The sequence below is a fragment of the Dreissena polymorpha genome, chromosome 4 (genome assembly GCF_020536995.1).
Source record: "Dreissena polymorpha isolate Duluth1 chromosome 4, UMN_Dpol_1.0, whole genome shotgun sequence".
NCBI lineage: Eukaryota > Metazoa > Mollusca > Bivalvia > Myida > Dreissenidae > Dreissena > Dreissena polymorpha.
Genome location: NC_068358.1, coordinates 20,390,912 through 20,405,918, shown reverse-complemented (window position 1 = coordinate 20,405,918; position 15,007 = coordinate 20,390,912). Strand labels below are relative to the sequence as shown.

General features: G+C 32.9%; 1 protein-coding gene across 1 annotated transcript; it reads left to right on the top strand.

The window, feature by feature from the left end:
• Nucleotides 1–6,490: 6,490 nt before the first annotated feature.
• On the top strand, nucleotides 6,491–11,562 carry LOC127875944 (QRFP-like peptide receptor). The gene is made up of 5 exons (XM_052420712.1): nucleotides 6,491–6,675; nucleotides 7,459–7,554; nucleotides 8,364–8,496; nucleotides 9,551–10,097; nucleotides 10,759–11,562. Exons 1-5 carry the CDS (start codon nucleotides 6,495–6,497, stop codon nucleotides 11,479–11,481), a joined length of 1,680 nt encoding a protein of 559 aa, XP_052276672.1. The 5' UTR covers nucleotides 6,491–6,494; the 3' UTR covers nucleotides 11,482–11,562.
• Nucleotides 11,563–15,007: the final 3,445 nt, after the last annotated feature.

Here is a 15,007-nt window from a genome sequence, read left to right as displayed (position 1 = left end):
TAATAAATCTTGAGACCAACTAATATGCATGCACAAATACGTTTATTTACGAATTTAGTAAGACAAAAATGTATTAAACAGCTTATTTATTTGAACTGGCAAGTATTACATAATTCATGAGCTAAATATCAACATGTGTTAAGAAATAAAAAAACAGCAACTGGAGAACGACATAAATGATTCTTTGTTTGTTGATCTACATGACTGCAAACATATTGCAACACAAGAAACAGTTTGACAAGTTGGCATCTGTCTTGTATGTTTGAGGAACGTGGTTAATTGTAAGAAAAAAACATACAGCACACATTTAACTATAAAATTATAGCTGGAATCATCCATTTGCACATCGATTTCACAAAACTACAATTCATCAGGACTAAACACGTGCTTTAATTTTGGTCATTTTTACGAAATGGTTTGAGAAGAGCGCTGAATTTTAAATTGACCTCTCTTCAATATTTCTGAATATTTAACCTATGTTTAAAATGTCAACCGCAAAGTACTAACAAAACGATAATCAAGAAATATTGTACTATGTATTGTAAATGCTTTTAAATTACTTGACATTTTTCTTGGATCACTTAAACAAAAATATATCTTGTTTGTATGTATGTAAGTGCGAACGTGCATGCGTGTACGTGCGCGCGGGTGTGTGTGCGTGTGTATGTAACAGCGAGTGTGAATTCGCTTGAGTGCATGCCTTTTATTTGCCTCTCATGAAATGATTAATACTGACAATGAATGTTGTATGTGTGTGAACTATATGAATGAATGCACTGTATATTGTTTTACCTTTTTGAAAATCTATAAGAAATTATGAACGAGTGATCAATATATGTTATATTATATGTGTTATGTATGAACATGTAAATGCTGCACATGTATATGTCAAACAAGGAAAAAATAAATGAAAAAAAACAAACAGTTTTATGCCTTATCATGGCGATTTTCGTATAAAACAAGATAACATATACTTTTAGTAACAAACGGCACTCAAAAGCACTCGCATTAGAATTAATGAGATTAATAGTCAAATATAAATGTCAAGTAACATGCAATAAAGCGCTTTTATTGTTTATATGAAGACATGACCATTGCGTGTTTCATACTATTAAAAATAACGTAACATCATACGTTGCTACTTTATTGTGATTTTTTTTAAACAATCAAAATGCCAACAAACACATTGTTTATACCAGTTTTAGCTTGATCAACCCATTCATCAAACCGTGGCATAATTACATATTTCAAAATAATACATATTACACTATAACATATATTATTCTTTTGAGAATATATTTTATATATACGGAATACCTTCGAACAATTTCCTAATGTATTACACATTAATTCAAAGCATACCCATACATATTAAATCTACAATTAATACAAATAATACACCATGTACTCAAACATCATTCAAGGAAAACATACTTACAAAAAAACAAAAGCAAACAAAATATTTTACAAACTACAAATTAAACACCCTGCAGAAAACTCCAAGATTCAAAATAAATGGCAAAGCCTTCTTCGTTAACATGAATTTAATTGGAAACACATATTTATCATGCCATATAAAACAATTATAGATAGCACCCTGAGAAATTTTTAATATAAATATGTCCATAGAATCATAGCTACAAATAAATACCTTTTTAAGTGCAACCTATCCAACACAAATTTATGCGATATATGCAGCGAACACATTGAAACAATAGAACACTTGTTCTGGGAGTGCAAACATATTCAACTTCTATGGAACCAGTTAACAACATTTCTAGAGAAACAACAATTAAAATTAAAACTGTCTCTCTTAAATATCAGTTTCGGTGTGAATACTTTTAAAATACCAGAAATTAATAACACTGTGAACCACATTATCATATTCATGAAATATTTTATATTAAGCTTCAAATACAAAAAACAAATACCTACCTTCAACTGTTTTATAAACTATTTAAAATTAAAGATCTAAATTGAAAAAGAAATAGCCCTCAACAACGATTAACTTCATATTTTTGAACAAAAATGGAAACGCATAAACATTCATAACTCAGTCCAGTTGTCTTCTACCTAACTCTACGCAAATCATCTATAGGATTAATTACTAAATTTAAAATTAACAGCATACATCACAGGCAACCAAAGAAAAAAAAGTATATCCTAGCATATCATGTATAATATGTGTTTGCCATTATTACTGTTGTATTATACCACTTTTTCTTTTGCTTATCCACATATTTACATTGTATGTTTTATATGAATAAAAAACAAAACAAAAAAAACTATAAAACATATTTGTATTCTTGTAACATGCGCTGTAGAGAATACATGTTTGCACATTTGGTAAATCCACATTAATCCGCACTTACATACATTCTATATTCAACCGAAAATACAACATGAAAAACAATATTTCGGTTTCTTTCGTTTTCTAGACGCTTGAGAAAAAATACGTTATGGCGTGTAAGAAAGATAGACTTGCAACAAGACGGGTTTATCTACATGTATTTACTTATTTAATGTAAAACAAACGCACAAAGTCATCGAAACCTCAAGGTTAATAGACCGATATTGAAAAGCATACCAAAGGACATTGCATTACGGTACAAGTGCAGGGCTAAATAATTGCACCTGTAAGTTAACACAGTCCCTCGTGTCATTACCGTGTTGCATGGGAGGTTCATGAGTCCCATCCCATGTTCAGCATTGTATTAACCTCTTAATTGTTAATATTGTGCCACTTGAAAACTTAACAAGTAGGCGCAAAAAAATGTAAATAGTAACATCAATAAATGGCAAGGTTCTTAGTTACAGACACAAACATTATAGAGATAGTCAATCAATCGTTACTCAACATTAGATTCAAATCTGAATTTACACGATTAATGGCATTGCAATTTTGTCATTCTAAGTTGTGTACACAATTCTGTGCTGTATTGTATTTACGTTTAAGATGTAGGTGATTTAGCAGTTAAACACGTTCCAAATTATTTCAAGACAAATGATCTTAATTAAACGAACAATGATGAATGATTCTGATTAACGATGTTTGCACTTTTTATATGTGTGATTTAGTTCATATACACGCCGCTTAAGATTCGCCACGACTGTTTCAGAATTCCAGTTAGTAAAGTTTCTGTGTATATTCTACAAAAAGCGGTGGTCCACTTGAAGGATGACTGCAATAATGTAAGGCAATTTCGAATGCTGAATTTAATGAAATATAAATCTTTGATAATCAAAGTGTATCATTAAATAAACATGATTTCAGTTAAATTTTATATATATATATAACATTTATATGTGAATTTACCTATCTTTTACGTGTCGTGTCACAATAAACACAATACTAAATATATATATATATATATATATTATTGCATATAACTTATTCATTAGATTCGTAATCTATGTTTCAAATCATATAATAATTAAGAGATTTAATTGCACTAAATAAACACAATTAAATTTACCATTTAAACAGCTGTCGTCCTTAAAGTAGCGTGTAGGAATCAATCATGATAATACTAAATATATGGTTTTACTTGCTCTGCATTTTGACATTGAAGTTAACACAGCTAAGATTTGTATACAAGTTCGTGATTACAATCGGGATTACTTTTTTCTGTGTTTATTAGACCATATTTTTCATGAAACGTTAGGTTAAAGTGTATATGTAAACGTGTTAAATGTTTCCACATAGACCACTCTAAATCGCGTGATTACCATACATTCAAATTAGATTAACAGACAAAAACGAGAACTTAACATGGTAATGCTATTGATAACACCATGATAGCAGAAAAAAAACAACGAGAGCGCCGATGGCGTTAAAAGCATAGGTGCAAGATACAGGGAAGAATGGCGTCACGTGGTATAATGTAGTTCGATATCGCCATCCGCGAATTTCTCAAATCAATAATTTAAAACAATTACCGACTATTTAAATAGATAATCTTTCCATTTACATCAGTGTTTGAAACGCTTATGAAAAATAATTACCCAAGCCTTTCAAAATTTAAGCACGGACAGATCTGTATCGAACTATTCTTTTCACAAATGAAAATAGACGCTACCCTATTCGTCTGCGTCAAGAATTTGTCGTAAAACTTGTGGTAAGCGTTAGATGCAGACGTGCACAACAGATTGAGTTCTGACTACAGATTTCTGAATGCAGATTTTTATAGAAACTCCTCACAGCAGTTACTTCCCTTGCTTCGCCCGGTCAGTAACTTCTAGTATAAGGGAGGCCACTGCGTAGGGGATTGAGATTTATAGTGCAGATAGAATTGTTTTACGAACGAAATTTGTTTTATGTTATAAGAAGATTTTTTGACATAAAACGGTCTTGAAAAATTCACTAAAAACGGTGTCAGCAATATTCTTGGAAGAAAACGTTAGAAAAACGTTTCCAAAAAAAAAATTGTAAGAATGACCATATACTAAATTAAATAGATATTTCGTCTGATTTTTGATCAGGTAAGGCTTCATAATGGGCAACCGATCGATGTGGATTTTCGAAATGTGGTATATACCATAAGCATAGGTGCGTTAACGCACCTATGCTAAAAATATAAAACACACGCAAACAATTAATCTATATATTGGCTATATAATTTGCTAAAGGCATTATTTTTATTAAATAAATATAATTTCGTGACTTGATAACATATTACAAACATTTTAATATCTGGTTTTATTTTTCCATCAAGTTCATAGCAACGCGTAATGAAGCGTCTTATATGTTTTCCGACTGTGTGAACACCGGATTAATAGTATACTGACACATGACAGGATGGTACATGAACGCTGTCAAATACTTGGCAGCCATTGACGTTCATCTGTTACCATTGATCCTTTAAATAAAAGCCATTCCGATATTGGAAAATCGCAATGACTGCAGGTCGTCTTATATGTATTCTACCACATACCTTATTCAGCTATAAGAATAGAAACGAGCGTTTATTGAAGCGGTCACTTCATATATTGAGGATGCTATCGAGCTGCTTAATAATTACAGTAATTAAAAATCAACACAATTGATATTTTATTTGAAAGTGATACATTAAAATGTGAAAGTATTAGTAAAAAGATATAAAATCAACTTGACATAACTAAAGATTCGCAAAGGATCGTTCTTATAATGGATTTAAATTTCTTTATCGCTGCCTCAACGGATATAATGCCTCCATTTGTAGAAAACATCTCCAGAAATTCTTCCTTAAATGCCTCAGTGTTTAAAAATATGTTACAAGATTACATGACAAACATCTCTAACATTGCAACGAACTATGAACTGGTGCTCATTATACTTTATATTCCCGCTTTTATAGCAGGTATCACGGGTAACATTTTGTTAGCATGTGTTATTTTGAGCAACCGACGAATGCGCAACGGGACTTACTTATTCCTTTGTAATCTAATATTTGCGGATTTATGTGGTGAGTATATCTGACTTAATTGCTGTTTTGACAGTTTATGGAAGAGGCACGTTTGATTCCAAAGTTTCAACGGATATTATTTTTGGATTAAATCTCGGAAAATACAAAATTGACGAGTATCAATACGATACAAAACTCAATGTATCTGTATGTTGTACACCTTGGCTTCCATATTCGGTCGCTATAAACAAAGTGTTTAACTTAACACTGTATGCTACAACAAACAGAATACATTCGTAATCGTTCTCATAAACGTTAAGCAGCCTTTTTTTGCACATTGTTTTATTGCAATATACATGCTCGTTGAATTATGAACATTGAAGTTAAAAAAGAAGCTGTTTCTTACAATTTTAATATGCAGCTCGATGTCGTAAAAAACCACCCTAGCATTACGACACGACATAATCGTAAAGCATCCAGAAAAATACTAAACATAAGCAAAAACCCCTCTCTTATAGTTCGAGATACATACCTCAAATAGAAACAACACATGGGTTAAACATAACCGGTCTTCCGAAATGCAAATGCTCTCCACCTTAAAAGATTGCTAATGAGCAGGATCGGATGAGGACTTTTCTCTTGTATTACTTGACTGTTTGTACTCGAAAAGATTGTTATTTAATTTGTTATGGTTATCTTCGTTTCATTATTTGTTCATTCGATAGACATGGTAATTCTTGCTCGCGGCGATTCTAAAGCTCTCTGATAGCCCTAATCAGGATCTGCAGCAATGTTATTGGGAATTTACTGCGCAGTTGAAAGCGTCGTTGCGTCTTTACGATACGTTTTTATGTATATAAATGCGACATTTCTTCCGGAGATATTTTCAAGGCTGCAAGCGTGTGCTGTGAGGTGGACTATTTTGTCAATGAGTGATCCTGGCGCAACTCCTAAAAGACATGTTTGATTTTAATATTTAATTGGATTGAAATAACAATGGATATAAAAACGTCATCATCTGACAAAATGTTTTCATTTAAGGATAACAATATGTCTAGTTCAAACTCCTCGTTAAATGCCACAGTTTTACAGGACTTAATAGACGATCACATGGATATCATTACTGAGACCCCGGACAAATTCGATCTCGCACTTGTGTTGTTATATATTCCAACTTTTGTTGCAGGAATTATAGGCAATGTTGTACTGGCCTATGTTGTGTTTCGTCACAAAAGGTTGCGGAACGGAACAAATGTATTTTTGTACAATCTTGCAATGGCGGATTTGTGTGGTGTGTGCACACTTAAATATATATGTATAATTATGTTGACAAAACAATGACAGGTTTATTTTGTTGCTTATCTTTCGTTAACAGTTGTAATTTATACATCAGTGCTTTTGAAAGTTTGCTATATAAATTGTACCTTGTGCCTTTTTTTGTATTTGTGGCTTCAAAATAAAATCACTTGAAAATCGTCTCGGTGCATCGTGTGGGCGCAAAAAGCCGTGTCTCGGCGATATGGCTGATTAGTTAAAAGCCATACTTTTATTATGTATACCCTGTAGTATGCTTTTATAATTTACAAAATCGCCGCCGCTATTTCATATAAAAACCCAACATTTATTTTTGCGCAATTGAATGTGTTACAGAAGCGAAATTTCATTGTTTTCCAACTGATAACATTGTAACGTTTTCATTTCAACAATTTGTGTTTTTGTTTTTATTGAAAACTATTTTATATAAATGTTATTTTACAAACACAATTGCTTATTTTCCTTTTCAGGATTACACAACCGTTATTTTTTTTTAAACATAAACAATTTAAAAAAAGTGGTGTCAGTAATCATGTGTTTTTCCTTTCCCCGGAATAATTCATGTTTTCAAAAAATATATTAGTATTAAGACATATATGACACAAAATGTGTTTTAAGATTATAAGTTGTCATTTTTTATAGTGCCCAGAGTGCTTTGAATATAAGGCATTCAATCGCCGCTCTCAGCATCAAATGAGGTCTATTATTTTTGCGCATGAGTGCCGTTATGTGGGATATATCGAATTTCTTTTTCTTTCAGTCACTCTCATATGTATCCCTATGGCAGTCGGACAAGCGTTATACCGAATTTGGTTGTTCGGGGAATTCATGTGTAAACTAACGGGCTTTTTGCAAGGTTTGTTGCGCATAAATTTTATCCGCATAACGTATGATTGTATCGATACTGCCCGAATAGTGTGCAAGTATTTATGATAGACATATTTATATCCACACACATTTCCTGTTTTGATCACTTGTTTTTTCCTGTTCTGTATTTACAACACTGTATTCAAAAGTCATATAATATTTGTGTATATGTGGTTTTCAATACACGACTATTACACTCAAATTACACTAAATTTGCTTATTTATTTAATGATAAGTACATAAACATGGTGTATTTGTAAATATGTAATTTCTTCAATTAAACAAGAAAAACCAAATATAAAAAGTCTATTGAATAAATTGCTTTTTTTAAATTACCTTTTTTGAACGAACGAAACTTATATCAAAAGTATGAACGCTCGAATATACTGATTGTTATGTAAGACACTGTTTAAAGTATTTGTGTATTATTGGATTGACTTGTCGGTGGTAACTTTAAAGCTTATTCCTTATACTATTCCTTATTTTATCCCTTAATCGCAAATGATTGTTTTTTTGTTTAACAAAATTATTTCTAGTAAAAGTGTTTGTATTTCTACCCATGCGTTGAAGATGTATGACTAAAATAGATATTGTCAGTCATTGACGTATGCTTGTATTTTCGAGAGGTTATTAATGCTTTTGACACTGGAGGAGGTTGTTGTTTCTTATTATTTGAGATTAACAAAACAGCTCCCACTCAGAATAAGAGAGCGTAGATAATGCAAATATTAAGTTGTAATCGCTCAATGCAATTGAACACCCGTGTCATGTTAAAATAAAGCTATCATCGTTTTCCAGGAGTCACAGTGGCGGCGAGTGTTTTCACAATCGCACTATTGAGCGTAGACCGGTTTCTGGCAATCCGTCATCCCATGGTCTTCCGGAGACTAAGCACAAACGCTACGGCTGTCAAACTTATTGTTATTGTATGGTAAGGTATATAAGGAATCACACCAGATCTGCGTTATAATGCTAAGCAAAAATCAATCAAGGTCTGGTAAGCCTGAATGTCTCTTCTGTGGCAAATTGGAATTAAAGCAGCGGTGTGTCTCGCCACTTTAGTAATCTGATAGATACACTTTGTTTATATAGACTTCATGGGTAATGGCTATTCATATCGTACTATATTTCACCTTATAAAAGCTAGAAATGTGCTTATTTAGCTTTGAGCTTTTAACAGTGTGTTTTTATTCAATGTGCCAATAAATACCTTTAGAATATTGATTAAGATTATTTTTCCAACATTTTGGTTATTGTTTCGTGTTGTTAGGATAACCAAAACACCTTTTAAAATCCAGAATTCTTTGCAACGACAAGTCGTAGGCAATGACCCTGCTGCAGTTATTGTTTAATATTTTGTTTAATGTATTTACCTAAATTGCATAAACATTTTGTAACATGCCTTAAATATTTAAAGAAACGGAGGGAAAATACATCCTCTTCGGTAAATATCCACTGTTTCATTTTCCCTTACTTATGAAGGTTACTGGTATTGTCACACATCCTAATATGGTTCATGTGCGGAAATTAGACATATTTTGTCAAATATACGATTTCACATGTTTTTATTGAATCAACGTTTTAGTTTACCCTAATTTATTTGAATTTAGATCGAGTTTAATCATCGATTTAATCCGCAGCAAAATATTACAAAGTATTCTTATATGCTTAGTACAAGGTAAATGTCATTACACTTAGAAACAATTTATCAGATCATGACATAAACCGTTGCACAACCGTCGTATATTGGTGGCTGCACAACGATACATTATACAAAGTCCTTCTTTTGACATCTTAAAATATACTTACAGTTATTACTCGACTATGGCCGGTATGGCCTGATATTGTAAGGTTCAACATCCAATTTCATTCATAGCCAATACTGATAACTCAAACGAACCGAGACTCAAGCAGAACGATAATCATAAACGTATTTGTCCTTAATTGTAAAGCTCTCAAATACGAATGTCCACCTCTTACTGCAGGCTGCTTGCCATTGCCCTGATGGTTCCCCTGTTCGTCATACGTCAGGTAGCCGTCATGGATCTGATACCGGATGAACCATTGTACTTTTGTAACGAGCAGTGGCCAGAGGACCACCACAGGCAGCAGTACGACCTTGCACAGTTCATCATCGTCTATACTATTCCAGGCTCCATAATATGTGTTAGCTATGGTCTCATTGGTAGTGAACTTTGGACAGAGGACAAAGACTTGAAAAGAACGGAATCAGAAACGAGTCAAGGCCTGGCCAAAAATATGATGAAAGGAAGAAAACGGGTGGCTAAAATGTTAATAGCACTTGCGGTAATGTTTGCAATATGCTGGCTACCGTACCACATTGTAAGCCTGTACCTGGACTTTCATCCTGGCAATACACATTTTCTGAATGTACTGCCATACACAATATTTCTTGGACATTCGAATAGTGCCTTGAATCCGATATTATATTTCTATTCTAGTAAAGGATTCAGAAGTATATTAGTGCGCATGTTCAAGTGCAGAAAACGACCATTTAAGCAAGTCAGACGGGTATGTAGATTGGAATTATTTATGAATAATGTGTGTTTTTATGTTATAAACGACGCATACGAAACTGTGTGTTCATACAAAAATGTTTCCTATGATAATGTAACAACGTTTCATCATATAATTTATATCGTTGAAAGTGATTTAACAGCATGAAAATGTTAAATATATTTAAAGTAGTCTTCGCGAAAAGAATCACACGCTATTGAGCATATAAATAATCAATGATAATAACTAAAATTGCTTTACTTTTTGTAAGTGGTTAAACTTTAATGATAACTAGTTGCAATAAATGCGTATTGTCCTAAACAGATAAATAAATCCTTTGTTTTGTTTTTGCGTACTCTTTTCACAGGCATTATATGTATTGTTTGATGAATCGATTTGTTGCGCTTCACTTGTTATATTTATGTCATAACGTGCCTGTAAAATATATTGACCCAATACTTGCGTGCTTTAGAAGAGTGTCAAGCCTCAAAAGGTTATGGTACGTGTAAATCTATAGTTAATGTCCAATTGATATGATGACAACTGCATTGTCAATGTTGATTTAATCATAGCAATTCAGTCTGAAAAAAATATCATTTCACTCTTTACCATAACCTATAAAAAGTGTAAGTAGATTTGAAATGATCAATATCCATATTTTCTCATATCATTTCAGGATAACATCATCGTTCGATGCACACGAAATCCGGGCGATGGAACAACGACCGCCGCCCTGACGCGACGCCCATTCGTTCGGATTTTATCAACCACCACCAGATGTCAGGCGTCGAGGAGCGGAAGCTTGCGATTGTCCCGCTCGAACAATAGCAGCCTCAAATCCACTTCTGGTACTTTGAGGACAAGCTTTAAATCAAACAGATCGTCGAACTCAAATAGACTTAACGATCACCACGGACCTCGTGTTTCCTTTAGAGACAAGTGTAATAAGGACAATAAAGTCGATAATATAACGAATAAAAAGGATAAGACTGACTTGCAATCCTCAAATCAACCTATATGCCCTCAGGTGCATATAATTGAACCCAGTTATGATGAAGATCATCATAATGTGGATGTTGATATGCCGTATCATAAACGGAATTTCATGGAAGCCACAATAAGTATACCGACAACTATCAATGAAGAAAGTAGTCGTCATAATTCGTTAGTTCCTGTTTCAAGGTTAAGCCCGTCTCCTAGCATGCAGGCAATACACGAAGAGTCAGTTGAGGTAACACAATCAGGGTCTGATAAAGATAAATTTGAGGCGCTTACAATTGGCATTACAATAAAATCATCCGGAGCAAGTGGTAGTTCCAATCGTGAACTAGATGTAACAGTGCATAATCATGACAACGATATGCATGATACACATCAAGTTATAGTGCTGGCGGATTAAACTCTGTCATTGTTGTGTCTTTGTAAATGTACAAAAATAAATGTATGATGTTAATGTGTTGAAATAAACGGTTTTGTTCAATATCAGACTTGTTAAAAATAGAAATCATTGGGTTTAAAAGTCGACAACATGCGATAGAACGACAAATATTTCAGCCGACACGTCAATTATTATATTTGTCGTTACTTAATATTGGATCGTTTACGGGTTTAAAGAAGGACTAAACGAAAACTCGCAAGACCTAATCATTTATGCGCAAAAATGACAATCTATATTTTCTGTTTTACCGTGCTGGCGTATTTTTAAACCGCGAACACAATAACACGTCAGGAAAACAAATATATCAGGCAGAACACACTTAATAATGTCGTTTTGTTTTGTTCTGAATATTTAAGGCAGTACAAATGGACCTAGATTTAGGTCATGTTGCTTTTAACTCGAGTTATTTATCACGTTCGCATTGGTTAACGGTAGCTATGTCGTTCCCGCGAATAAATTAGTCGTTTCATTACGAAGAACACGCAAATTCGTTCTACGTCTTACAAAGTCGTTCCCACGTTTACTCATTGGTTTTTACGAGCTACTTAAACGTTAAAGCGAGTCATTAAGACGTGGTAGTGACATAAATAACAATTCTAATCATATTCTTGTCTCTAAATGGACAAAGAAAAATTATAAATACATTAGATTTCAATTTCATTTCACTTACAAAAATAATGCGGAATAATTGACTTGCATGTGTTAGACAATCAGTTCTCCCGTCAAAATTCAGCTGCTGAAAGTGTCATGGTTTGCGCATGCTATTATGTAATAAAAATATATTGTCGTAAAAATTATTTAGTGAAGTAATACGAAGTTATATGTCGTATCTTTAATGCTGTCTTCTGTGTTTGTATTTGAAGTTTTCGAAGTCCTCCCGCGCATGAGGCTGAATTATGTAAGGATCCGAAGTACTCTTACCTTACTGACTGTTTGGGAAAACTTCCAATGAGCACTGCAATATCAACACATTTGATTCTTAAGGAAATATATTGTAATTATGGTGTGGTCTTGTGTTGAAAATGGAAGCCAGAGTACCCGGACGAAATCCTACCAGTCCGGTATGGTTTCTTCCAACAAAACTTACATTCTTTTTTCTCTTTCTTGCTCTTTCTCTCCATCTCTCTCCCTCTCTCTTTCTCTCTCCCATTCTCTCGTCTTCTCTCTCTCCTACTACCCCTTTTCCCCCCTTTCCATCCCTCACCCGTTCTCTCTATGTAGTTACCTGATATGATTATTTTTAACGAGCACGATATCAAAATAGAAAACATTCCTAATAATCAAGAGATCGAAAAAATAGGCAAAAAAATTTGAAGACATTACATGATGTTTATAAAAAAATAATGCACGATTACGTTAGTACGATAGAACTAACTATACATAGCTGCTAGTTTAAGCCTATAGCCTTTAGATAACGTTTTTCATATGCATGCAATCGAAAAGCAGGTCGTCCAGAATAACCTTGTACTATTTTTGTTGTTGTTGTTAAACCTGTTACCGTTACAATGTAATGATGCGTATACTAACAAAACACGCCTAAGACATTAACTCTGAAAACAAACAACACTACACTCATAATGACAAATACATTTTCGCTTATGTATTATGATCATTTTAAAACGGATAAAATGATAAAGTGTTACAATCGCGAAACGATTTCTTAAAAATATTTCTGCCGATTTTGTTACATTGTATAACAGTACGTGGATAAAAAACTTGAGTATTATATGAAGCACTTTAATAAAAGTCCGGATGGTTCAAAATACAATTACAGTCATACACTGACACACTTCGAAGTTTGCCCGGTCTGTGAACAAAGTTTCGTCTCATGGTCACAATATACTAAATAGTTTCCTTATATAATTCGATGTAAAAGCGACAACTTTGAGCGAAAATAAATGCAACATTTTTCACATAGAGACCCCCATAACCATGCCTTTTCTTAAAGGCCTTTCTAAGCGGAATCGATTTATGCAATAAAAAAGATAGGTCATGTTCAATCCAAGAAAGAACTTGACACGAATCAAAATCAGCTGTTTTTGCAACTTTTTTTTCGACCGTTTCTTAGTGGAATGTAACCTTTTTCAGTGCAAGGCTTTATTAAGGTCTCCAAGCTTATCATATTTCAGGCATTGTGGTCGTGAACACCTATTAATGCCCTACCATTATCTCCGAAAGATAAAACCCGGATAATAGTTTAAAGTTTAAAACATGCCTTCGAGTCAACTATGATATTTATTTTAGAGAGTACAGCCCTACATGAAACGATTATTTAGTATATTGTAACCTCATCGGGAGTTCTCGTCAATTCTCGCGACACCCGATATTTCAGTCAACTGAGAACGTGACGCGCGTCACCTTATCGCAATTATCTTATCTGCACATGTGAAGGCATGTGGTGTAACACGCATACTAGAAAATGCCCTTAATCCTTGTCTGACTGGGAAAAAATGCGTTGATCCTACATCGCATATGTGTATTCAAGATTTTTACTGTCTTTTAGTATTGATCCGTAGTAAGTGATGTTAAAATCAAAATATGTATTTCCTGTTGTACATCTTAACTTAAAAAATTAGACTTGATTTGTAATATACATGTATAATAATAAAAAAAACATTTAAGGACCTACAGAGAGCATTGCCGGAACATACATATAAACTTATCGATTTCATTTCAGCCTTTACTTGTTGTATAATAATTTGAAAATAATACTTAAGTTAGAAACATTAATACAAGTTTAGGGCAATGACAGACCCGAACTTTTCAATAAAACAGTCTGCATCGGCCTTAAATCTTTCAAAGTTTCCCTACCAAATATCTTCTAAACTACTTCAGTTAAAATAGCTAAACTTATTTTCGGCTATAGCATTTCTTATAACCTCTAAATTGATCTTCAAGTATAAAATCTTCATTCAGAAACTGACAAGTTGAGGGCTAAGGCAGATATATACTTTTCAATAAAATAATCGGCATAAGCATGAATTGTTACAAAGATTCGCTAATGCATATCTTCGAGACCATCCAAGTTAAAAATAAAAGAGTTTTTTATTATACCTGAACATCTTTATCTAACCTATAAAACGAAACGTAAATCAGATTTTTTTATAAACAAATAATACAATGTTAGGTAAGGGCAGGTATATACTTTAATATAATCTTATTTGAGAATTAATTTTTCAAAGTTTCGCTAAAGAATATCTCCAGAACTATTAAATTAAAATCACGAACATAATTTGCGGATTTATAATTATAGTGTATATTTTTTTAATAACCTTTAAATGCTTTGAAAATAAGTAATAATTTTTACGAAAAAGTAAAAATATAGGCAAAAGCAAATATGTCAGATAAAAACAAATCTCACTCAGCCTCAAATCCTTTAACGAATCGTTATTTAATAACGATTAAAACATTAATAACGAAAATAATTGTATAACGTTATTTAATAACGAAAATATTAACATTATAAGCATAACACTACAGATAATAG